General features: G+C 42.3%; 1 protein-coding gene across 2 annotated transcripts in view; it reads right to left on the bottom strand.

Moving 5' to 3' along the window:
• The window catches only part of LOC148032772 (uncharacterized), a 115,683-nt gene that overhangs the window by 33,806 nt on the left and 55,233 nt on the right, over positions 1–26,644 (bottom strand). For both annotated transcript variants that reach the window (XM_087683439.1, XM_087683440.1), the window contains exons 2-7: positions 22,483–22,583; positions 22,190–22,334; positions 21,832–22,095; positions 21,600–21,732; positions 19,821–20,692; positions 19,623–19,740 (exon numbers count right to left, since the gene is read on the bottom strand). In XM_087683439.1, the coding sequence (XP_087539565.1) occupies positions 19,623–19,740; positions 19,821–20,692; positions 21,600–21,732; positions 21,832–22,095; positions 22,190–22,334; positions 22,483–22,583 (1,633 nt within the window). The remainder of the gene's footprint in view (positions 1–19,622; positions 19,741–19,820; positions 20,693–21,599; positions 21,733–21,831; positions 22,096–22,189; positions 22,335–22,482; positions 22,584–26,644) is intronic.

Here is a 26,644-nt window from a genome sequence, read left to right as displayed (position 1 = left end):
CTGGATAATGTTGAAAAATGAGGATTGGAAGGCTACCTTGCCACTTAGCAAAAATTCCCCATACAAGTGGGAAAAACGTTTTTAGGGATTGGTGGAAGTCTATTCCAACCATTATGAGAGAGAAGGAGGCTGTTAGAGAGTAAGGAGAGGCTCCTAATGCGATTTGCAACCACCACAGATCAGTCCTTCAATATGTGACAGCAATTTGGAGCCCTCTAGCAATAGGTAACAGCAACCCAAGGTTCTTTTGGTGCAAATGACAGCCTACAAGTGGGGCCGGCAATCTTTTTGGTGGTCCTAAGCTCTAGATGACAACTTCCATAGTTGTTTGAGCAAGGCAACAACAGTTTTTCAGTGTTTCTCGCAATGAAACTCTAAAATTTCTCTCCCTGCAACATTGACTCTCATCCCTCAACCATTTCTCAAGTTATCTTAGCATTTTCAAACAAGGAGGAAGAGGTTTCAATCAATCTCTATTGTAACCCTAATTTACAATAGAAATTAGGGTTTGATAGCCACCTCGAGATGTGTGCTCAGAATTGAGGGCCTATAGCTTGAATTCAATAGTTGAAATTGAGAAATTTCAAGGAGATTCAAGAGGCCAACCAACCAATATCAGATTTGGGACTAAATTGTTTTTCAAGGAGTAGGGTGAAGGCCAATCCCCTAGCAAACCAAGGAGTAAATTGATTTGGAGACTTGCTAGTCAGTTTTGACGACAAGAGGCACTTGGATTGGTGGAGGAGATTAGAGATCTCAGTTGTACTCCATCCATTTGCAATATAAGTTAAAGAAATATCGAAAGGGACGCCTACTTTGGAGCCAACAAGGTGTCCAATGTCCAAGATTAAAGTGGTAAAGTGTACATTTTCAATTTTGTGAATTTGTTAACTACTATAATTAGTGCTAAATCAAGTTATTTATCACCCTATCCGAGAAGGAAGACTGGTTTCATGGTTCCGTCGTCTGGATACAACTCAATCCCTTGATTTGGTGGGCCTGAGGTACCTAATTGAAAGTTAAAAGATTTACTCTAGTGCTGAAATTGTATTTAGTGAGATGGGATCAAGCAAGAATGATGCCTCTCAATCTGAAAATTCACCAAGTGTTGGGGAAAATGCAATGCCTGATCTTGGACAAGGTGCATAGTATGGACAGCATGTTGATAATGTTCGTTTAGACCAAAATGTGGATCCTTCTAAGTCTCTTGAAGATGATGACCAACAATAGCAAGAGGAACTTAATGACCATTTTAAACATCACTTGATAACAATAGCTAAAATCTTTATGCAATTGGCAAATGATCCTTAATTGATGCACTTTTTGAATCCTTAAAGGAGGGCAGTAAAGACAAGAAGAGGAAATCATCTTCAAGAGCTTTGGGACAGCAAGATGTACTGAAGGAAGAGCCAATACAGCAGCATGATATTCTAAATATGAGTAGTGAGCATAAGCAAATGATGCTAGTGGGGCAATTGATGCATATGCAAGGCCAACTTAGAAATGCCAATCCAATGCTTTTTGGACAGCAGGGCATACATGCAATGATCGGACAACCAATGTACTTTAGTGGTGGCACTAGTTTCCATGCTACAGTGGGTCAAAGACCACATATTGGGATATATGGCACAACTCCTTTTGTTATGCAACAACCAATGTATAGTGTGAAAGTCCCAATGTATCCTAGTATGGCTAGTAGTATGCATAAACCTATGTATAACAATGATGGCATGATGATGGGGCACAATGGCACGTTTGGCAATGCATATATGCAGCCCACTATGTTTGGGACTTATGGTATTAATGCTAGTCATGTAAATACTCCGTATAGTGTTGGCCATGAGAAAAAATGTTGCTAGTAATGCATGCAATGTATGGGAAAATATATCTTGGTATGGTTGATAGTATGCAAATTCCCGTGCATAGTTACATTGCAATGGTCCAAAGTATGCAAAAAAAAAGAATGCTTCCTAATGCACCTAACTAGCGCTCCTAGCATGTCACGTACACGTAAGGGGCTGGTCAACTAGATGCAATGTTGCATATTAGTTAAGTTAGACTTACAGCAGTGTGAAAGTATAAAACATTACAATACTAAAGGGAAAGAAAGCCTTACAACCTGGTGGAAGCTTCGAGGTAAATAAAGTTAGAGGTAAAGTTTCCATATGTTTCTTGGTGAAGCTTCACAATTGTTTCACCAATAGATGCAAAGTGAATAAAGGAGGATGACTTGGCAGACCATCCTCAGTTGTTGCAACTTTACCGAGATGCCTTTCAGTTAGAGCCACCGAGCTCAGTCAGGTTTAGCACAGCAGGGGTTGGTAGTAATGATGTATATGCAAAGCAAACTTGGAAGTGCCAAACCAATGCTTTTTGGATAGCAAGGCATGCATGCAATGATGGGACAGCCAAGGTACTTTGATGGCGGTACTAGTTTCCATACTATGGTGGGTCAAGGACCACATACTAGGATGTATGGCACAACTCCTTTTGGTATGTAACAACCAATGTATGTTGTGCAAGACCCAATGTATCCCGGTATGGCTGGTAGTATGCATAAATCCATATATAGCAATGTTGGCATGATACTAGGGCACAAAATGGTGAGTTTAGCAATGCATATATGCAGCCCATTGTGTTTGGACGTAAGGAGCTAGTCAACTAGATGCAATGTTGCATATTAGTTAAGTTGGAATTGTAGTAGTGTGAAAGCATAAAGCATCACAATGATTAAGGGGAAGAAAGGCTTACAACCTAGTGGAGGTTTCGAGGCAAGTAAAGTTAGAGGTAAAGTTTCCATATGCTTCTTGGTGGAGCTTCAGCATTGTTTCACCAATAGATGCAAAGTGGATAGAGGAGGATGACTTGGCAGACCATTCTCAGTTGTTGCAACTTTACCAAGATGCCTTTCAGTTAGAGCTGACTGGCTCAATCAAGTTTAGCAAAGCAGGGGTTGGTAGTAATGATGAATATGCAAGGCCAACTTGGAAATGCCAATCCAATGCTTTTTGGGCAGCAGGTGATGCATGCAATGATGGGGCAGCCAAGGCACTTTGATGATGGCACTAGTTTCATGCTATGGTGCATCAGGAACCACGTACGGGGATGTATGACACAACTCCTTTTGGCATACAACAACCAATGCATGGTATGTAAGATCCAATGTATCCGAGTATGACTGGTAGTATGCATAACCCCATGTATAACAATGTTGGCATGATGCTAGGGCACAAAGTGGCAAGTTTGCCAATACATATATGCAACCCATGTTGGGAATAAAGGGTCATCGTGCCTTTTATATATGCACGAGCGTGAACACACCCTTAGCACATTTGTACTTTCATATATATCTATCCAAAAACCTAAAGAGGTACACTAGTCTTTGTACCGAACAAGAAAGGTGTCATGCTCACTCTCCTTCTACTCACTGCTCTCTCTACTCTTAGTCTGTGTGTTATCCGTCACGTTCACTCTCAACTCCACGTCAAGCTCCAACAAACTGGTACCAAAGCTGTGGCTAAGGCGTTCGCACTTCTTGAAGTCCGTGCAAGTCAGCTAGGCATTGTTCTTTCACTAGACAGATAGGCGACAGCTCGTATTCAGTAAGTCGCAAGCCAATAGGCCACGTCAGGTTGTACGCAAGTCAAAACGTTGTCTTTCTAGGTCATAAGCAGGTGACGGCAATAGTTTTCGTGACGGGGCAGCAGTCGTGATGAGGCAATTGAGCCGACCACGCTCAGGTCACACGCTGTAGACGAAACAAGTTGCAAGCAGGCTCGACAGGAGGAGTTACAAGAGTTCCAGGTATCGTAGGCACACGCGTGTCGCAGGCGAGTAGGAATTGCAAGTGTCGCAAGGCAGGCAACAGGTCGACAGGTGGGACAGACAGCTGACGTGCTGCCAGGCGGACGGGTCAGGCAGCTGATGCACAAGGCGGACGGAATTGGCGACCAAGACCAGCGCGCCATGAGACTAGCATGCGGCGACCAGTCCATGGTGGCCAAGCTACGATGGGACAGCAATCAACATTTTTTGTAAATCTGAAAAATCTGTTTTTTTCCTCCCTTCTTTATTGGGTGTTCACATGCAAAGGCACAAAGTGAAATTTTGACCAAGAAAATTGGGGCTTTTCTCCGATTTGGGAATCTCGGTGCGGGACAAGACAATCCACTCAAAAATTGCACATTCGGTGCACATTTGCCCGAGAAAATTTGGGGATTTGTCTAGATTTGATGCGAGCAAGACACAATAGTTATATTTGTCTCAAAAATTGCAGGGATTTGTGACATTTTGCCTCTGACATTTGGGGCTTTTCATGTACATGAAAGAATTGGGCTAAAATTTACCCAATTTCTTAACATTGATGCACATTGGACCCCAAGCAAATTGGGGCTTTTGATGTTTGGGTAAAATTTGTGTGCCATTTGGTCATTTTATGTACATGCACGTCTAATTCCATGCAATTTGGACATCTAGCACTTGAAAAAAATTGGGCTTTTGCTGAAATTGGTCTATTTTGGCAAAATTGGCCTATTCTATGTGTGTCAAAGAAAGTGCAGATGTAGGGTTGATACTTTGAGCCCAAAAATTTTGGGGCTTTTGAGGGTGCGTGTCAAATTTTCTGCCTGTGGGTGCATGTACAACAGAAATTGCAGCTAAAATTTGGGACTTCTCATGTAATGTGATGTATTTGTCCTTCGAACACATGTAATCAGTTGTGGAGTGCTGTAGCACAAGGTTTAGTGCTTCTGAAAAGTTATTTGCAAATCTGAAATTTCAGCTTTTACGTGGTTATTTATTGCTTATTGGTACTTGTTTGTACCTTGGTCACTTGTGTGACAGTTTGGGCCTGCATTTGCTGAATTTTCATGTCACATTTGGGCTGAAAATTGTGGCTGGCAGCAATGACAACAGTCAACTCATGCACATTAAGAAGCTTGAAGGAGCACATAACTTTTCAGTCTGGCAAAAACAATGCTATAATATCCTGTTGCAAAAGAAGTAGGCAAGGCCGATTAAGACCAAGGGGGCAAAGCCCGCAAATATGGAACAAGAAGACTGGGATGAGTTAAATGAGCTTGCACGCTCAACCATCGAGCTATCGATTTCTAATGCCTTGTTGTTTAACATTGAAGGTTTGGATTCTGCCTATGCTATTTAGACTCAACTGGAAGAATTGTATGCAGAGAAGAGTGCTGCAAGCAAAGTGTATTGGCTGAAAAAGCTTATGGATTTGCGTATGAAAGAGGGTACAGCAATGTCTACTCACTTGAGAGAGTTTAACTCCATTTTCAGCTAGCTAGTTGCCTTGAAGTTCTTGATTGATAAAGAATTTAAGGCTACGTTCTTGCTTTGCACTCTTCTAGGGAGTTGGGATACATTCAGGACTGCTATGAGCAATTCTAATGCGATTCTTTTGTATGTTGATGTAGAGAGTGCTCTACTCATGGAAGAAATGAATCGGCAAAACAATGCATCCAGTAAGTCTTCCAGTGCTTTGCATACTAGGGGCAGATCACAACAGAAAGATAAATTTGATAGCAAGGGACACGGTAAATCGTGTGGTAAGGATGTTGAATGCCATCATTGTGGCAAGAAGGGTCACTTTAAACGTGGCTGCTACAAATGGAAGAAAGAGAAAGAAAAGGGCAAGAAGACAGATGATAGCAAGGAAGAGAAGAAAGAGAGTCAACCTAAGAAGAGCAATGTCAAAATTGTAGAGGTGAATGTAGTCACTTATGACAGTGACAGTGGGAATCACGTACTCTTTGTCTCTTCACACTTTAGTACATATGCTTTACTTACAAATACGGACCTAAGAAGAGCAATGTCGAAATCGAAGAGGTGAATGTAGTCACTCATGGCAGTGACACTCGGAATCACGTACTCTTTGTCTCTTTACACTTTAGTACACATGCTTTACTTGCAAATACGGATGATGACATGCACACTTGGATTCTAGATTCAGAAGCTTCTTTTCATGTCGCCCCTCATCGTGAGTGGTTTTCTGACTATACAAGGCATCGACATGGTGTTGTCCATCTTGGGGGAAACTATATATGTGACATTGCAAGTATCGGCAATGTACAGTTGCAGTTTCAGCATGGTTCTGTCTTCACACTTCAGTGTGTACGACATGTACCTCAGCTCAACAAGAACTTGATTAGCAAAGGGCAACTAGATGACGATGGATTTCATATCACCTTTGGTGATGGGAAATGGATTTCTGTAAGGAATCTAGAGTGATTGCCAAAGCTTGTAAAAGTGATACCTTGTATCCTCTCCATGTATCTAGTGTGAGTGAGTATGTTGTCATGACCAAGCAGCCAAGTGTTTCTTTGTGGCATGGCCGGTTGGAACACATGAGTAAAATAGGAATGAAAGTGCTTTCTCGTTTGGGTTACTTGCCTTATCTTCATTATGCTGATTTTGAGCATTGTGAGCATTGTGTTTATGGTAAACATGCACAGACGTCTCATAAGAAGTCTCTTTCGTTGAATTCTTCTCCTCTAGAGTTAGTGCATTCCGATGTATGTCACATGCCAGGGTTATCTTTAGGAGGAAAGAAATACTTTGTCACCTCTGTCGATGATGCTACACAGAAGGTATGGGTTTACCCTATTCGTAACAAAGACGAAGTGCTTGACAAGATTCAAAAATTCTTGGCATTGGTTGAGAATCAAACTAATAAGACATTGAAGTATCTTTGCTCTGACAATGGTGGGGAGTATGTGTCCAAGGCCTTTCAGGCATTTTGTGACCGCAAAGGGATAAAGAGGGAGCTCGCTGCCTCTCATAACCTGCCCCTAAATGGTATTGCAGAGCGTATGAATCGGACCATTCAAGACAAGGTCCGAACAATGCTGCCACATGTTGCTTTGCCACATGGTTTTTGAACAAAGGCTGTTATGATAGCCGTACACTTGATTAATCGGTCACCAAATAGGTCTTTGGGGGGGGGGGGAGGGGGGAGTTCAAGAAGCATGGTCGGGCAAGCCACCTTCGTATGCACACTTGAAAGTGCTTGGCTATGAAGCATTTGTGCACATATGTAAGAAAGAACGTAGCAAACTTCAACCAAAGTCCTGTAAATGTATTCTTCTACGATATGGCGATGAAAGTGAAATGGGATATAGATTATGGGATCCCGAGAAAAGAAAAGTAACACGCAGCAATGATGTTATCTTTTGGGAAGATCACATGCACAAACAGCCCAAAAGAACAAAGGAAGTCCGTAGGGTTGTATTCCGGGAAGAAATACCTTTTAGACAGCAAAATGTGCCCATTGTACAACAGCAAATACTTGCTGTAAATGAGCCTGCAAATGCAGAAAATAATGCTAGAAATGATCAGTCAGCCATTGCCCATAATGATGAGCCACTGGATGTGCAGGAACAACCAAGACAGCAAGCTGTTAATGCTGATCTGTAGAATGAAATGCCAGGACAGCAAGCTGAAAATGGAAATTTGGAGGCTCAACAGCCAACAAACAATGATGATTGGGTTAGGAGATCGTCTAGGGCTACTAGACAACCTAATAGATTCGTTTCTGGTGCAAACAATGTGGCTGATTATGTCATGTTGACAGACTATGGTGAATTGTCTTGCTTCAAGGAAGCAATGGATAGACAGGACAGCAAGAAATGGTATAAAGCGATGTTGTCAGAGATGGAATCTCTTGAGAAAAATACACTTGGGACTTGGTGCAATTGCCTAAAGGGCAGAAAACACTTCCATGCGAATGGGTTTACAAGATGAAAGTCACTTCTGGTTCCTCGCCAAAGTACAAAGCAAGATTGGTTGCGAAGGGATACAAGTAAGAACATAGAGTTGACTTTGATGGGATCTTCTCTCTTGTAGTCAAGATGACTACATTGAGAACCATTTTGGGCTTGGTTGCAATTGAAGATATGGAGCTCATACAAATGGATGTAAAGAGTGCATTCTTACATGGTGATTTTCATGAAGACATATATATGCAGCAACCTGAAGGGTTTGTGAAAAAAGAGAAAGAGAAGATGGTATGTAAACTCAAAAGAAGTTTGTATGGGTTGAAACAAGCATCAAGCGAATGGTATCATGAGTTTGATACATTTATGCAATCTCAAGATTTTCATAGAAGTCAAGTGGATCACTGCTTAACCACCAAGAAGGCAACAAATGGCAGCCTAATTATCTTGGTTCTATATGTTGATGACATGCTGATTGCTGGCAGGGATACTCATGCCTTGGACTCACTGAAGCAAAGTCTTCATGATGGCAGCTTTGACATGAAGGATCTTGGTGATGCAAATCACATTCTTAGCATGTGAATACTCAGAAATAGGTCAAAAGGATTACTCTATCTATCTTAATAGGAGTATATCTCTAAGGTTTTGCAGTGTTTTGATATGGAGGGGGGGAAAACAATTGGGATTCCATTGCCTCCATATGTGAAACTCAGTGCAGAGCACAACACTACATCTGATGATGAGAACGCTAAAATGGCCAAGATACCATATACTTCATCTGTTGGCAGTTTGATGTATGTTATGGTTGCTACACGTCCTGACATTGCCTTTGCAGTGGGAGTGGTTAGCACATACATGGCAAACCCTAATAAAAAGCATTGAGAAGTAGTAAAAGGTATTATGAGATACCTCAAAGGCACAAAGAAGTTGTGCATCTGCTTTGGAAAGCAGAAAGCATTTGTTGTTGGCTTTACGGATGCAGAATATGCTGGTCATGCGAACTGTAGGAAGTCCACTTCTGGGTATATGTTTACTTTCAAAGGAGGAGCAGTCTCTTGGATCTCCAGGCTACAGAAATGTGTTGCATTGTCTACCACAGAGGCAAAGTATGTGGCTGCCATTGAGGCATGCAAGGAGGCTTTATGGCTTTCACATTTGGTGGGAGAGCTTGGCATCACAGAGTTACCTGTTCTCCAGTGTGATAGTCAAAGTGCTATCATGCTAGCACGAAATCCTGTTTTTCATGCAAAGACAAAGCACATACATGTGAAGTACCACTTAATTAGAGATGTACTTGACAGTAAGAGCATTAAGCTTGTCAAAGTGCATACAGACAATAATCCTGCAGACCTTCTCACCAAGGGTCTTCCAGCAGAGTGGTTTGCTCATTGCCAATAGATGATGGGAGTTGGATAGATATATTTATTTCAGCTTTGTACATACCTAGACTTAGCTGATTCTTTTCTCCTCTTAAGGCACATGCCTTAAGTTGTTGGGAATAAAGGGCCATCGTGCCTTTTATATGTGCACGCATATGAATACACCCTTAGCACATTTGTACTTTCACACATATCTTTCCAAAAACCTAAAGAGGTACACTATAGTCTTTGTACTGAACAAGAAAGGTGTCGTGCTGACTCTCCTTTCTACTCACTACTCTCTCTACTCTATGTGTGTGTGTGTGTTATCTGTCACCTTTACTCTCAGCTCCACATCAGGCTTCAACAACCCACTATATTTGGGACTCATGGTATTAATGCTAGTCATGCAAATGCTCCATATAGTGTTGGTCATGAGAAAAAATGCTGCTAGTAATGCATACAATATATGGAAAAATGTATCTTGGTATGATTGATAGTACGCAAATTCCCATGTAGGGTCACATTGCAATGGTCCGAAGTATACAAAAAAAGAATGTCTCCTAATGCACTTGGTGCTCCTAGCATATCCGGTACACATGAGGGGCTGGTCAACTAGATGCGATGTTGCATATCAGTTAAGTTGAAATTTTAGCAGTGTGAAAGTATAAAGCATCGCAATGCTTAAGGGGAAGAAAGGCTTACAACCTAGTAGAGGTTTCAAGGCAAGCAAAGTTAGAGATAAAGTTTCCATATACTTCTTCGTGAAGCTTCAACATTGTTTCACCAATAGATGCAAAGTGGATAGAGGAGGATGACTTGGCAAACCATCCTCATTTGTTGCAACTTTACCGAGATGCCTTTAAGTTAGAGCCGACTTTCATTCGAGCTCAATCAGTCATGAGGAAAAATGTTGCTAGTAATGCATGGAATGTATGAAAAAATGTATCTTGGTATGGTTGGTAGTATGCAAATTCCAATGCACAATCGCATTGCAATGGTCCAAAGTATGCAAAAAAAGAATGTTTCCTAATGCACCTGGTGCTCCTAGCATGTCAGGTATACATGAGAGGCTAGTCAACTGGAAGCAATGTTGCATATTAGTTAAGTCGGAATTGCAGCAATGTGAAAGTATAAAGCATCGCAATGCTCAAGGGAAAGAAAGACTTTTAACCTAGTGGAGGTTTCGAGGCAAGTAAAGTTGGAGGTAAAGATTCCATATGCTTTTTGGTGAAGCATCAGTATTGTTTCATCAATAGATACAAAGTGGATAGAGGAGGATGACTTGGCAGACCATCCTCGGTTGTTGCAACTTTACCAAGATGCCTTTCAGTAAGACCCACCTCTGGTTCCAGCCTCAATCAAGTTTGACACAATGCAGTGCAATCGAGGACGATTGCAAGGATTTCAAGGGGAAGGTCTATCACGAGGACGTGAAATTATGAATGCTTTATTCTTGTTGATAACATTCAATTAATTATCAGAGCAAGATCCTTGGTGTCCTCGCTCAAGAGGACAAACTTGATGGATCTAACTACCTGTTGTGGAGTTTTTTTATAGTTCGTAACCTTCTTGTAGCGAAGGACTTATGGGACTATGTTACAAGTGATTTGCAACGAGACCAGAAGGTCTTGCACCTCAAACAATCAACATAACGCTAGAGAACAAGCTGTTGGTGATGCTACCCCTCCTCCCCCTCCCACCGAGGATCAGAGGAGATGGGACTCAAAAGATGCACATGCACTTTCTTTAATTGCCTTGTCAGTGAAAAGATCAATCATTCCACAAATCTAGTCTTGTAAGACCTCCAAATCAGCATGGGATATACTTGAGCATATGTTTGCAGCACATAACGAGATAAAAATATCTTATCTCCGTAGAGAATTGACCAATTTGAACATGGATGGGGGTGATAGCATGACAAATCACCTTACTCACATACAAGATTTGTGCAAGTAGCTACTCAATGTGGATAAAATCATTCAAGATACTAAATTGGTAAACATCACACTGAACTCTCTTTCAGAGTCATGTATTGGCTTCCACACCTTTTTTATGTTGTCTTTGGGTGGGTTGGGAGAGTGGGGGACAGAGAGGCTGGGCGAGGGCAACAACCCCTTACATTTGTGGAGTTGAAAGGCCTCTTGTTGCAAGAGGAATGTTGGGTATTTCACTCACGCCTCACTTACGCCTACGCTCACATAGGAGTGTCGGTGATCAGTAGGACACTGGGGCACTTTTTACTCTCAATAGGAGAGGTTTTTTCCCCCAGACTTATGGTATTATTTCGTATATGCTTATGGCACACACTTATGGGCACTTACCATGTTCAGGTGTGAACACCCCCCTACAACCCTAAGGTTTAAGGGTTGTACCTTGTACTTTGGTTTTACACTCTTTCAGTCTATTGCATTAGGTGTCGTGCTTCACTCTCTACTGTCTATTGGTTTTCTGTACTAAGCTTCGATCCTATCCTCCCTCACATTTGGTATCAGAGCTTTGGCTCTGTTCAACCGAGGACCTATTCAGCTCAGCTCCATTTAGCATTCGGGAATTTCTACTCAGGTCCAACCTCAACCTTCAGAAGGAGAAGCCTTGCTCCTCTGCCTTGCACAGCAATGCCTTATCCTCGGTAGCTCGACCTGCTCTCCCCATGTCAACTACCCTGCCAGTCCCGTCTAAAGTGCCAGCTCCTGCCAATCCAATCCAAAGCGCCTCCTAACTCCCACCTGCTAACCACTATGTCGCCTGCCTGTGGCCAATGCCACCTCTCTGAGTGCAGCGTCGACTCTACAGCTCCACGCATGAGAACCGCCTGTTAGTACCCGCCCCGTCGTCAAAGTGTTACCCACTTACTGAGCACTACCCGCCCGGCTAACAGTTTGTGCCCCTACCCTGCGATGCCAATCCAATCCAAAGCGTCTCCTAACTCCCACCTGCTGACCACTGTGTCGCCTGCCTGTGGCCAATGCCACCTCTCTGAGTGCAGCGTCGACTCTACAGCTCCACACATGAGAACTGCCTGTTAGTGCCCGCCCAGTCGTCAGAGTGTTACCCACTTACTGAGCACTACCCGCCCGGCTGACAGTTTGTGCCCCTACCCTGCGATCTCAATCACCTCGCCCGCCAGCTTGCCTGCAACGCCTGCCGCCAGTCAACCCCTCGAAGACGTGCCTGACGGCTTTGCGTTTTTTCTGGTTTTTTTTATTTTTAATCTCCTGCAATTTCTAGAAGTAGGGGTTCCCACACCACAGACACAGAAGTTAGCAAACATATCTAGGACACATTAAATGCAATTTCTGGACACATTCATCAAAAAAAATTTAGGCTTTTATGTTTTCTGGGAACATAGGCATACACACTGCAGCTACAGTCACTGACAGACTATTTTGACAAACCCAAGGCAAGAAATTTTGGAAATTTTGCTGGTACAATATTGTTGAACACTAATTGCATGTTGGATTGCATGCATAACAGACAGTTTTGACAAAGTGCACATCTGTACACTGATTGCAAAAAGTTCTTTCCTGCAATTTCTCAAAATTTTTAGATTTCCAGTGTAGTCCTGCTTCGACATTGCTCTTTTGCATTTTTTGGTAATTGAAAATCATGGCAAATCAGGGAGGATATGTTTTCACCTATGTATCCAAGAAGAACAGATTGGATGGAAATAACTATTCGCTTTGGTCCTTCATGATAAAGAATGTACTTGTGGCAAAAAATCTTTGGGATTATGTCAATGGAGAAGAAGCTCGACCTGGAGTTGTGGCTCCAGCTACTACTCCTCCAGGAGGACGTGCACCACGGGCACCCCAGCCTGCTTCACTTTAACCACTTTCCCAAAGAACAGCAGCTCAAAAAGCATGGGATATACAGGATGCACATGCTTTGTCGCTGATTGCATTGGCAATTCAACGATCAATCATCCCCCACATTCGTTCAACAGCTTCTTCACGAGAAGCTTGGCTAACTTTGGAGCAGACATTTGCAGGAAAGAACGAGATTCGCATCTCTTTCTTAAAGAAAGAGCTAGAGACATTGAAAATGGATTAAGGTGATTATATTCAGGATCACTTGAATAAAAGTCAAGACTTGCAAGAGCAACTCATAAATGTTGATGAGTACTATTCAGATGCACACATGATATCTACCACTTTGAACTCATTACCTCCTTCGTACTTGGCTTTTCATATGGCCTTAAACCTCACCATGAGGATTGTCGCGCAGCCAATCACTTTTCTTCAATTAGTCAGTTTGCTTCTAGAGGAGGAGCAAACACAGAGGAATAGTGGTGTGGATGCTATAGCCTCTGAGCAGGCTTTTATGGCTAGACAGAAGGGCAAAGGCAGCCAAGTGAAGAATGCTCCGTAGAGCTCTGGGACTTTTGGCACATCACAAGCAAACAAAAAACAAGAAGGCATGCAAGCCAAAAAGGGCAAATGCCATTATTGCAAGAAGCCAGGCCACTACATCATTGAGTGCAGAGAGCGCATTGCCAAAGAGAAAAAAAAGGAGTCAGGAATGTCTGTTTCTAATGCTCCTTCCACTACTGCTGAGTCCACGTCCTTTATTGCAGACAGGGACTATTGTTTTTACATATGCAGTTATGACACCTCTTGGGCAGATCGAGCATTCAACTCTACTGAGGATGCAAGCACTTGGTTTTTTGACAGTGGTGCTTCTAGACATATTACATCTCGCAGAGATTTATTTGCATTTGTTCATGCAGCTCCAGTTGGCAAGTCTGTACAGTGTGCCAACAATGCATCATACCCTGTTACAGGTATTGGGGAGATTGTGCTCACAGCCATTGATGGCTCTATTTTCCGCCTACAGGATGCTTTATTTGTGCTAGGCATAAAGAAGAATTTACTCTCTATCTCTTCTTTGGCACGTTATGGATTGTAGGTCACATTGGATGATGACCGATGCATGGTGAGTAACAAAGAACACATGACTTTGGTTTTGACAGGCACTTTACATCATAGGTTATACGAGTTGGATGCTCTTTTAGTTGATCACTCAACATATTTGACATCCACTCTTACTCCTGCTATGATACAAGCAGAGTTATGGCATCCTAGGATGGGCCATGTGAACTTTGGCAACTTGATGCTCTTACAGTATACGCAGATGCTAGATGGATTACCTCTACTGGAGAGACCTCCTGACTTGTGCGAAGAATGTATTTTGGGAAAAATGCATCGTTTTTCATTTCTCCGTGATGTTGCTTTTAGAGCAACAGTCAGGTTGCAGTTAGTGCATTTAAATGTATGTGGACCTATATAGACAAATTCATTGGGAGGATGTTACTATTTTGTGACTTTTATTGATGACTTTACTCAATTTTGCTGGGTCTACTCTTTCATCAAAAAGTCAAAAGTGTATAATGCATTCTTAAATTTTATTACACTTGTTGAAAACCAGTCTGGCTGTAGAATTAAGACTCTACGTTCGGACCGAGGGGGGGTATACATGTCCTCTATGCTGAATTCCTTTTTGAAGCAGAAGGGCATTGTCCATCAGTACACTACTGCTTATACTCCATAGCAGAATGGGGTTGCAGAGAGAAAGAATCGGTCACTCATGGAGATGGCCAGATGTATGCTGAAGGCAAAGAGCTTGCCTCACAGTTTCCGAATGGAAGCCATCATGTGTGCTTGCCATGTTTTGAACAGATGTTCCACCAAAGCTTTGAAGAAAATTACACCTTTTGAGGCTTGGAACAGCCGGAAACCTTCTGTTGGACACTTTCGTACCTTTTGGTGCCTTGCATATACACATATTCCAAAGGTACTCAGGAAAAAGTTGGACAACAAGGCTATTAAATGCATTTTTATGGAATATAGCAATGACAGCAAAGGCTACAAACTCTATGATCCTGTTTCTAAAAAGGTGTTTGTCAGCAGGGATGTACTATTTCATGAAAAATCAGAATTGTCCCTGGCTGGTTTAGACACATATCAGGCTGCCCATGATGTATTTGAAGGGCTGCTGCCCATTACATTTGGTGATTCAGCTGGAGTTTCAGCAAGTGAACTCAATATTCAGCCAGCTGCTCCTTTGGAAAATGCAGAAAATCAGCCATTGGCTCAGCAAAGTGCTGAAACTGAAATTCAGCAAGAGCTTATGCACAGTCAGGAGGCCAGACAAATGCCTAGATGGTATTTACAGACTATGAAAGATAGTCATTTGGATGCACCCATGGCTGGTCATACTAGAAGGCAAGCTCGTATGCATGATACTGCACATACCACGGAGTTCGTTATGGCATTAAGCACCTTTGATGATGAGGAGCCTGAATGTTTTGAAGATGCACAACAGAGTGTGCATTGGATGGCAGCAATGAAAGTTGAATTGGATTCTATCACTAAGAATCAAACATGGAATTTGGTGTCTTTGCGATTTGGGAAGAAAGCCATTGGAACAAAATGGGTCTACAGCTAAAACTGAATGCAAATGGATCCATTGACAAGTACAAGGCAAGGCTTGTAGCTAAAGGCTATGCACAGAAAAAAGGCATTGACTATGAGGAGACATTTGCTCCTACTTCCTGTATGGACCATCAGGTCTATGGTTGCTTTGGCTGCTCATTATCAATGGAATGTGCATCAGTTGGATATTAAAAATGCATTTTTACATGGGGAACTTCATGAGGAAATATATGTACAGCAGCCCATTGGTTTTGCAGTTGAGGGCTTGGAACACTTGGACTGCAAGCTGAAAAAAGCTTTGTATGGTTTGAAACAAGCTCCTAGAGCTTGGTATGCAAAGATAGATGCTTTCTTGCTTAGCCAAGGGTTCATAAACAGCTCATCTGAGTCTACCCTTTACGTATATAAAGAGGGGGGATCCACGCTGATCATTTGTCTTTATGTTGATGATCTCTTGCTTACAAGGACACATGCTGATCAGATTTCAGCATTTAAACAAAATTTGCAGCAAACTTTTGATATGTCAAACTTGGAGTCTTTGCATTATTACTTGGGCATTCAATTTATACATGATACTAGAGGTATTGGATTATCACAGTCAAGATACATTGGTAAAATTCTTGAGAAGTTTGGCTTACAAGATTGCAAGCCAGTTTGTTTGTACACCAATGGAACCTGGACTTAAACTGTCATTACATGATGACAATGATTTGTTTGATATACAGACATATGCTCCAGCAGTTGGATGTCTTATTTGCTTATGCAACACTAGGCTAGACATACAATTTGATGTTTCAGCCCTAAGCAGATATATGCATCAGCCACGCATGTCACATTGGCAAGCTGTTAAGCATGTCTTCCGTTACTTGCAGGGTACTAGATCTCTTGGATTGCTTTATGCTAAGGGGAGACCACTGCAGTTACATGCTTACAGTGATTCTGATTGGGCTGGTGATTATGATTCACGTCACTCCACTAGTGGCAATTGTTTCTTTCTTGGCTCGTCTTGCATATCTTGGCTTAGTAAGAAACAGTCCACTGTTGCCAAATCATCATGTGAAGCTGAATACAAGGCAGCTTTCACTACCATAGTTGAATGCGTATGGATTAGACGCTTGCTTGTTGATCTGGATGTATCTGTTATAGAGCCTACTCCTTTGTTCACTAACAGTCAGAGTGCCATTGCAGTGGCACGGAACCCAGTGTTTCATGCACGCACGAAACACATTGAGATACAATATCACTTTGTCAGAGAGAGGCTACATGCAGGTAATATCAGCCTTGTCTATTGTCCCACCACCAGTAATGTGGCAGATATCTTCACCAAAGCTCTTCCTCCTGAAAATTTTGAAGCATTTCGCAATGCTTTAAATTTGATCTCCTTTGGTGGCGGATGATCCTTGTACTCTTAATCACTCTTCACTCCAGGGGGGTTTGTTGGGTATTTCACTCACGCCTCACTTACATCTATGCTCACATAGGAGTGTCGGTGATCAGTAGGACACTGGGGCACTTTTTACTCTCGGTAGGAGAGGTTTTTTCCCCCAGACTTATGGTATTATTTCGTATGTGCTTATGACACACACTTACAGGCACTTACCATGTTCGGGTGTGAACACCCCCCTACAACCCTAAGGTTTAAGGGTTGTACCTATACTTTGGTTTTACACTCTTTCAGTCTATTGCATTGGGTGTCGTGCTTCACTCTCTACTATCTATTGGTTTTCTGTGCTGAGCTTCAATCTTGTCCTCCCTCACAAGGAACAGACTCAGAAGAATGTTGCATTGCATTCAGGAGATGTGGCTATGCTTCCCAAGTTCAAAGGCAAAGGAAAAATCAAGCAAAATACAAAAAATCAGCAAAATGATGATACTAGACAACCATCAAATAAGGTTGTCCAAGACATAGAAAAGTTTAAAAAGAATGAAAAATGTCATTATTGCAAGAAGCCAGGTCACTATATTGATGAATGCCGTAAGAGATTAGCCAAAGAGAAGAAAAATGACTCTGGTTTATCTATACAAGAGACATCAGCCAACAAATCTACTGATGGTGATGCTTCAACCAACTTTGTGGAGGACTATGCATTTCTAACTTCAGCATTTAATACTGATAAAACGGAGCAAACATGGTAGTGTGAGCATGGAGCTTCAAAGCACATCACTTCTAGGAAGTATTTGTTTTTCCCTTTGTATTCAGGCCCTCCTAGAAAGCGTGTTACATGTGCGAACAACAATAGTTATGATGTTTGTGGCATTGGGACGGTACATAGTCTCATGATGCTTTGGCAATCACTACTCTATCGCCCGCTATGCAGAATATGGAGCTAAGGCATACTCGCTATGGACATATGAGTTTTGGGAGTTTGATGACCATTCAAAGGTGTCACATGGTAGATGCATTGCCTCTAGTGAGGACTCCACCTCCTCATGCATGGGAGGGATATATTTTGGGCAAAATGCACAAATTTGCCTTCAAAAAGAATAGTACAGTACATGCAATCCAAAAATTACAACCTATTTACTCTAATGTTTGTGGTCCCATGAGGACACATACACTTGGACGTCATTTTTACTTTGTTACATTTATTGATGACTACTCTCGGTATACTTGGTGTATGGGCTAAAAGTAAAATTTGATATATTTATGCATTTTAAACATCTTGTTGCAAACTTCGAGGCTAAAACTAGCTTGAAAGTACAAACGCTTTGCACGAATAGAGGGGGGGAGTACATGTCTCGTACTTTTGAGACATATTTGCTTAATCATGGCATTACGTATCAAGCCACTGTTAGAATGACTCCTCAGCAGAATGGTATTGCTGAAAGGAAGAATCGCACTCTTATGGAGATGACTCGTATGCTCAAAAGCAAGGGGTTGCCTCGCAAATTTTGGTTAGAAGGCCCTCAGTGTACAAATCATGTGTTGAATCGTGCACCCACTAAGGCACTAAAGACGATCATCCTGTTTGAAGTTTGGCATGGCAAGAAACCCAAGGTTGACTACTATTGGGTGTTTGGTTGCATAGCCTATGAACATGTTCTGAAAAAGCTTCGTAGGAAGCTTGATAACAAGGCTGTAAAATGCATATTTACTAGCTGCAGTTTGGAAAGCAAGGGCTATCACTCGTATGACCCACGCACAAAGAAAGTTTTTGTCAGTAGGGATATCATATTTGCTGAAAATGTTACATTTTCACATAATCAGTTTCAAATGCCAGCCACCCATGACATTGGTGATGTCTTTGAGGATCTCTTGCCACTTCCTTTGGAGTTCGTGCCTGCTGTAAATGGCCGGACAAACATAATACAGCAAGCTGCTGTTGCACCATATGCGCCTGAACAGCAAGGTATTGATGATGGTTTGCCACATGTAGTGGAAGATGCTGTACAGCATGAAAGGACTACTGTAAATGCAGTAAAAACAATCCCAAGATGGCTATTACAAACTCTCCAAGAGAGTAAAATGAATGCTCTTTTAGCTCAACGCACTAGAAGGGCTGCTAGACATGCAGCACATGATGCAGGGGGAGCCCATTTGGCTGATTTTATAGAAGTAGATGATTGTGATGAGCACGTATTTATGAGCTCACTCTTGGATGATGATGAGCTTATTTCCTTGGATGAAGCTTAGCAAGATGTACATTGGATGCAAGCCATGCATTGCACAAAATGGGTTTTTAAACTCAAATGCAAGGTTGATGGTACCATTGACAAGTACAAAGCACAGTTGGTAGCAAAAGGCTATGCACAAAAGAAAAGCATAGATTATGAAGAGACTTTTGCTCCTACATCCTCCTATATGAGTACGGTGAGATGTGTAACTACTATGGCTGCAAATTATGAACAGATTTGACACACAACTAATTCTCAATCATCACAGCACCTTGCAAGCACAGTTAACATGCACATCACTATGCAACTTGTTGTTACTCAACCAAGAATCAATGGAAGCCTCAAGCTGTGCCTTTCAACAGACATGGTGACACTCTACTAGCCTAATTTTGACAACAAGAAAAATACAGCACTAGCTAGGGACCAACCAAAACACCTAGAGACATCTAATCTGCTATCCTAGAACTTTGTATTCAGCAACACACCTGGCAAAGTAGATGAGTTGACTTTCTGAGATTCTTTTGTGGAATCTGTTTGTTTAGCAGATTGATTACTCGTTTCTGGGTGCACTTCTCTTGTATGCCATTGCGTTCCAGAACTATGCTGTTAAGAGGCTCCTTTGTGAGCAGAAAACAAAAGCACAAAAGCATCGAAAGTTACAGATGTGTTATCATTGCGATCACCTGATCAGTCATCAGTTCTTCATCACCGCCTTTTGTCTCCTTTGCAGCATCAACCAGACCAGATGCAGCACTTTGATTTAGTGGTGGCTTAAGTGTGGGACTTGCAGAAGGGTGCGCACCAGCTTCACCATCACTTTCCTTGCCATATTGTTCAGGCTTCCATGTGTTGACATTCACTGAAATGTTTACAATCTTCTGAGATGAATTAGCTGGTCTGGCTGACAAGTTTGAACTTTTTGGCTCACGTTGGTCTTTGCCAGCCCTTTCCCTGTTTTGAGCCAGCCTATACTCCACAGTTACAGATTCCTCTCTACTTCTTTCCAACTTATCACTTGATCCCATCAGCTGATCCTCCTGATAGCTGACATTTCTAACTGAACCTTCCTTGTCCCTATCTGGGACTTCATATTTCCCACCCCTAACAGGTAGTATAGTCCTCTCACCTGTTAACTGCCTTGAGTACTCAGCATCCATAGAATCTGAGGCAGCAGTATCATACTCCTCTGCCGAATCTTCACTTACTCTGCCACCAGTTTCTGACCCAGACTCCTCCCTCTCCTCATAATGACGTTGGCTTGCAACTGTAAACCTACTTTCTACTGCTTCATTGGCTTGGCCATGCCTGGCCTTTTCATGTTCTTTACTACCTAGACCTTCAGCTGAATTTTTCCCTAATCTATCCCATATATTAGCAGTTAGCCTTCCCCTTGCTTTTGTAACGTCCTCTGCTGCAGCTGCAGCTGCTTTCATGGCCATCATTATAGCTGGTTTAGCTCTTCTACCTTGTCGAATGGCAAGAGGATCTTGTACATGAACAGGCTGAGCCTCCTGCATGCGAACAGGCTGATGTACGCTGGCACTCTCTGAGTACTCTGCAGATCAGATGATAATCAAATTGTTAGCCAGCAAGCACTATTCAAGAATCAAAGAGCACATGTTTCATCACATACATGTCCACCGTGCACACATATTTCTATTACACTATATTATTGCATGGAAAACCCCCCAATCTCCACACAGATACATGTTTTGTGAAACCATCGTTCATCATCCAAAGCAAAAATTACCCAGAAAAGATCAAATAAAATTAAGCAGACTTTATTAATAGAATGCTTATTTCATTCTCTCTCACATGCACACCCACACACATGCACATGCACAGCGCATACAGACCCACACATACACATGTTTTCTGAAAGCATTGTTCATTATCCAAAGCAAGGATTATCCAAAATACAATAAAATGACATTAAACACAGCTTATTAGCAGAATGTGTGTTCCATTCTGCACTATGCACGCACACGTGCACACGTTCTTTGTTTGTAGTTTCTATTAGTGTGTGGAAAACACCTCCCCACCACACACACACACACACAGAGATACATACATAGATACATATGCATACATATATACATATGCATACATACGTGTGTGTGTGTGTGTGTGTGTGTGTGTGTGTGTGTGTGTGTGCACGTGCGCAGGGGCACACACACATAACACACCCACCCACACAATTTCTGGTGTGAAACCATTGTTATCTCATTATGAAGAGACATGCACATACAAACATGTGCATGTGCACAATTTTTCTTTCTATATTACTTTATATTACAGTGTGGGAAATGTAAAGGTGCTGTCTCATAGACTGTGACAGGGAACTGTACATTTTGAATATGAAAAGCACAACAAAGCTCAAATACACGATAAGGTATGCCTGAATACTGTTAGTATGATGTCAGATTTCCTATCTACTAGAGTATGACACCAGTGTAAATTACCAATGTTAGTAGATACAATTGACCGTAGGCGGTTCACAGGTGTTGATCTCTTAGAGACACCTGTTACAGCCTCTCGCACAGCTGACTGCAACAATCGCCTCGGTGCATTCACTCTTGGAGGTGGTAAATGCTTCTGAGCATGCACATGTCACCACACTAATATCAGTACTGCATTCAGTAAAACCATAAAACATGCTTACAAAGTCAGCTTGCAGACCACAAGAAATGAAACCTTCTCATGGTAAGTAGCATTTCTTTTGGAGTGCTGAATCAAATCAGGTGAATGTGCCCGCTTTGGTCTACGAGTTGAGTTCAGACCCCTATTCATTGGAGTTCTGTCTCTATCAAGCTCTCCACTGCTCACTATTGGTTGCTCTTTCTCAGAGAACAAAGCATTCTCCATTCTTGATCTGGAATCATTGCCCTTAACAACGTCCTTCTTTAGCCTGATAACCCTGCCTCCTTGAGATACCGAAGACTTTTCAACAGGAACCTTCTGCGAGAAGTGACATTTACTGAGAAAGTCAAATGTTATCAAAAATCAAGATAAAGCAATTGAAACAACTGTAACTTTAATCCAAGGGTCAGACCTGTGTATCAGAAAACTCATGTTTCGCAAGCTTGTCCTCTTCAGCTTGCAGAGGTTGCTCACCATGGGCAAAACTAGGCTCTGGAAGTGATACTTCTGGAACTGATGTGTACATATGAATATTGGATTCCAAATAATCCCAAAGCCTGCATCAATAATGTCAAAATTGTATAATCTAAGTATGTTTATTGTTACGTTTGAATGCTTTCCATTTCACAACTTGAGTAAAACACACTCTCCAACTGATAAAGCAGCACAAAAGGTTTCAAACATGGCATAATGTTGATCACGCACCATGCAACAAAGGCTTCGCTTTGATCACCAAGAAAAGCCTCCAGATCCTTAGCAGCTTGGGCTTGGTGTTTCCCATGCCCAACGAGGACAACAACATATTCCTGCCCCCAAAAAAACAATACACCTTTTTCAATAGTGAAATTATTTTGTTAGTTAAGCTCAGATACCTACAAGATAAAAGGGGGGGGGGAAATGCTAACCAAACTGGTTCAACTGACTTGCGTAAACCAAGCTTCAATTTACCTTTAATGTGTCAAAACAGGGGACACAAAAGACACCAGGAGTGATTGAGAGCCTTAACCCAGCATGGGTAAACCAGCCTCGTCAATCTTAAGCAAACAGGTTGCATGTAAATGCAGATATTGGTATGTTGAGCGTATCCACCACTTAAAAGTTGTGTGCAGAATAATTACAATATAAATGACACTGAAACAATTGGAGAGTTAAGACAGAGCTAAATTCAAGCAGCTTTTGATTCTCTGCAAAACAAATGTAAACATAGTACAGATTTGCTACAAATAAGACACCTGCAAAGGACAATCAGTGGGTATTGCCTCCATCCCTATTTTAAAGCATCCACAAAAATCCAGAGGACCCAAAATTTAACTGCAGCTCTGCAATACTGCTGCTTCTTGCACTGGACACTGTACAGAAACATGTAATTTGAACCATTTGCACTTGTACAAAGATCCAGCTTAAATTGCAACTTGTAAGAGACATTGCTTCCTAAAGACGGATCCTATGTCCCATGACAGCATCAAATGATTAAGGACTCTGATTAGATTACTCATAAAGGGCCATGATGGATGTAAAATTCAATGCCTCCTTGGATTTGATCAGACAGCTGATGTTGAGAGCTTACATTCTCAGGGATCTCAGCCAGATGTCCACTTCAAAAATATTATTGAATGATTAATTCCCAGAAAATCATCAGAAGCAAACCTTGGCATACATGTTACAAAAGCTAAAAAGATTAAAGCATTTACAAGAGTGTTCTTCTAAAGAAGCTTGTAGACCGAGGCAGCCCACCAAGCTCCATTAGATGGTAAACGATAGGATCATCATCATCACAATAAAGAAGCTTGCAGACTGAGGCAGTCTACCAATCTCCATTAGATGGTAAATGATAAAATCATCAGAAGCAAACCTTGGCATACATGTTACAAAAGCTAAAAAGATTAAAGCATTTACAAGAGTGTTCTTCTAAAGAAGCTTGTAGACCGAGGCAGCCCACCAAGCTCCATTAGATGGTAAACGATAGGATCATCATCATCACAATAAAGAAGCTTGCAGACTGAGGCAGTCTACCAATCTCCATTAGATGGTAAATGATAGAATCATCATCATCATCATCACAATAAGGAGAGGAAGTGTCACACCCTGTACTCTTTTCAGCAAGATACAGACCCTAACAGATCCAGATGTGGGAGGGGGATCAGTGAGCACTGGGCATAGTGGACAGTGTGGGAAACATCGATAGAATATAATGTATGGCTGCAGGATTTTAAAAAGCACGGGAACGGGTTTTTGGGCTCTGTGCCTCCAGAGCATGCCTGATGCAAGGGGAATTCCCTGAACAGCCACATGTTTAATCTTACCTATTTGGATAAAAGTTTAACTTTCTTTTAAATAGATATTAAAACTACAGTTCTCATTCCAAAAAAGAAAACCTAACATTGTCCGACAGTTTTATCTATTCTCTCTGATCTGTTCTGGATCCAGAACCACAAGTCGATATAGACCAAAAACACAGCCATATCTGACATTGGGACAGGAACAGCAGCAGGAAAGAGTTTCCAAGACAGCAATGGAATGACAGCTCAGCCTGCATTTGATAATGTGACAGGCTCAGGAGGGTTGGTCTCTGGTCGCGCACCAGAGTAAGATTCCCAAAATGCAGCAGGATGCTAGCATGGAAGGCTGGCAATGGAAGTGGTCAGAGTGGCACTCCTCAGGACAGCAGCATCTCTGTTCTATCAACAGCAGTGAAGGTGAAGAGGCTGAAAGCGCAGGTGATGTTAGAGGCTCAAAGAATGATAAGGGAAAATGATGCCCAAGACCCAATCTTGGAAGAGAAGACATGATCTCTGTCTCCATGCTGATGGAGGCATTACTGGCCAAGGCAAGAACCAAGAAAGTTTAATTTCAGCCAAGTCAGGACCAGTAAATACCTGCAATGTTAGTCCTGAACTGAAATACAAAACCCAGGATATGAGTATCAGAAAAGAAGCCAGCATACTGGATGTTTCATATTGAGATACTTTGTATAATTCCTAAAGTGAAAAAGAAAGGATCTAAGTGAGTATACTTGCAGCAGAAGTAAATGAAAAGTAAAGTAGTGTGCAATGAAAGACCAATAAGAGGATAAAAATGTATAGCTAAGCCTACAGTAGCCTAACATGGCCTATGTAGCCTATATACCTTAAGTAGCCTAAGGATCCTTAGGGTAACCTAGGGATCCTAGGAATCTAGCCTAATGAGGGCTGATGATCATTTTAGTAGTCATGATTGCCATGCCTTGTCATCTCCTGCCTATGAGCCTCAGTCTCAATCAGATGAGGACATTAGGAGCTTTGACATGTCTAATGTCATGTGTTTTGATGGAGCAGGCAGCTCTAATTCAGCATGCCTTTTTTGTGCATTTCCTTTAGTTGTCAGCATCTTGTGTGCACTTCTAGGTCAATTTCTACTTTTCCCAATCTATCTCCATTTGCTAGACATTGTCCTTGCCAATCGGGATTTTTTTGTGGCCACCCGGTATTTTTCTGGCATTTTTTCAGTGCAACCAGCATTAAAGCATTTATGGCACTTATAAGTGCAGGTCAGCTAGTTTTGGCCTTCTATGGTTATTTATAGCCAATCCCCCCACTTGGCAGTCATTCATCCTCTCTAGCCTTCTCTCCTCTTTGGTAAGTGCACACTCTGAGACTCTATCTCCTCCTCACTTGATGCTGCCATTGTCATCAGCCTGACCCAGTGCGCTCACTAGCACTTGGGCTGCATGGAGGAATTGATCAGTCTCCTTCCACTTTCCCATTTGTATCAACATTTTTTCTTGTTCAATGCAAATTTCATTATTCTTTTCTCGCAATCTCTCTCTATTTCTTTGTCATCGTGTTTCCGTTCCTTTCCATTGCACACTCTCATACGGTATCAGAGCATAATATCATTGTCTAAGAGAGACACAAAGGTTCCGATTCTTGCAGAGGAGACCATCCACATCCAAAACTCAGATATTCAGCCTTGTGTTTGCTGAAAACGCCAGCTTCTATGTGTGGGTGACATCATCAGGTGGCCAAGTGTCAACATCTGGTGGATTGCAACTTCATCAAGAGGCCATGTGGCATCATCTAAGTGTAGCCTGTCAGAGTGCAGCGGTGCGGAAGCGTAGGACTGAGAGAGAGAGAACGCAAAGAGAGAAGGGAGAGAAAGAGACAGTGGACGATGAAGATCTGCTGTATATAGAATGCTGAATACAAAGATATACACGGGCGCAGTGCGCTGGACTGCGTGTCTCCACCTCGACGATGCGACCTGCTGTCCACCTCGAAGTCTGCTGCAGTCTGCACTGTCTGCTGTCTGAAATCTGTGAACAGAGACAGAAATCTGCACGGCACCGGTCTGTAATCTGCGACAGAGAAGAGTGTCAGACTGCTGGAAGTGTCGGCAATATATAGCCAGAACCAGCCAGGAAATAGGGCGCCAATAATGCCCAGTCGGCTGACAGCCTGCAGTGGGTCGGACTGCCACGTGGCAGTCCGACTGTGCAGTCCGACTGCACACAGTCCGACTGCACCAGGCTGACTCCTGCCTGGCTGTGATCTCGAACACTCCCTCTCAAAGCCGGGGCAGGGCAGAAGCCTGAGGAATCTGGAATGTTGCCGAAGTAGAGCCTGAGGAAGCGCCTTCGTAAACAAATCCGCAAGATTGTCCTCCGTCTTGCAATACTCCACAGTGATGGTCTCATCCAGAAGCTTTTCTCGGATGAAGTGGTACTAAATCTCAATGTGCTTCGTCCGGGCATGAAAAACAGGGTTCCTTGCCAAGGCAATGCAACTCTCATTGTCACATTGCAGCAATGTAGGACGAGTCTGGGGGCACCCAAGCTCCTCCAACAATCTCCGAAGCCACACAACCTCACATGTGGTGGAAGACGCGGCCC

The sequence above is a fragment of the Lygodium microphyllum genome, chromosome 8, assembly GCF_053477565.2.
Source record: "Lygodium microphyllum isolate KBCC chromosome 8, Lygodium_microphyllum_v1.1.10, whole genome shotgun sequence".
Classification (NCBI taxonomy): domain Eukaryota; kingdom Viridiplantae; phylum Streptophyta; class Polypodiopsida; order Schizaeales; family Lygodiaceae; genus Lygodium; species Lygodium microphyllum.
The sequence above is the reverse complement of the archived record's forward strand: the minus strand, read 5'-3'. Positions and strand labels throughout refer to the sequence as shown.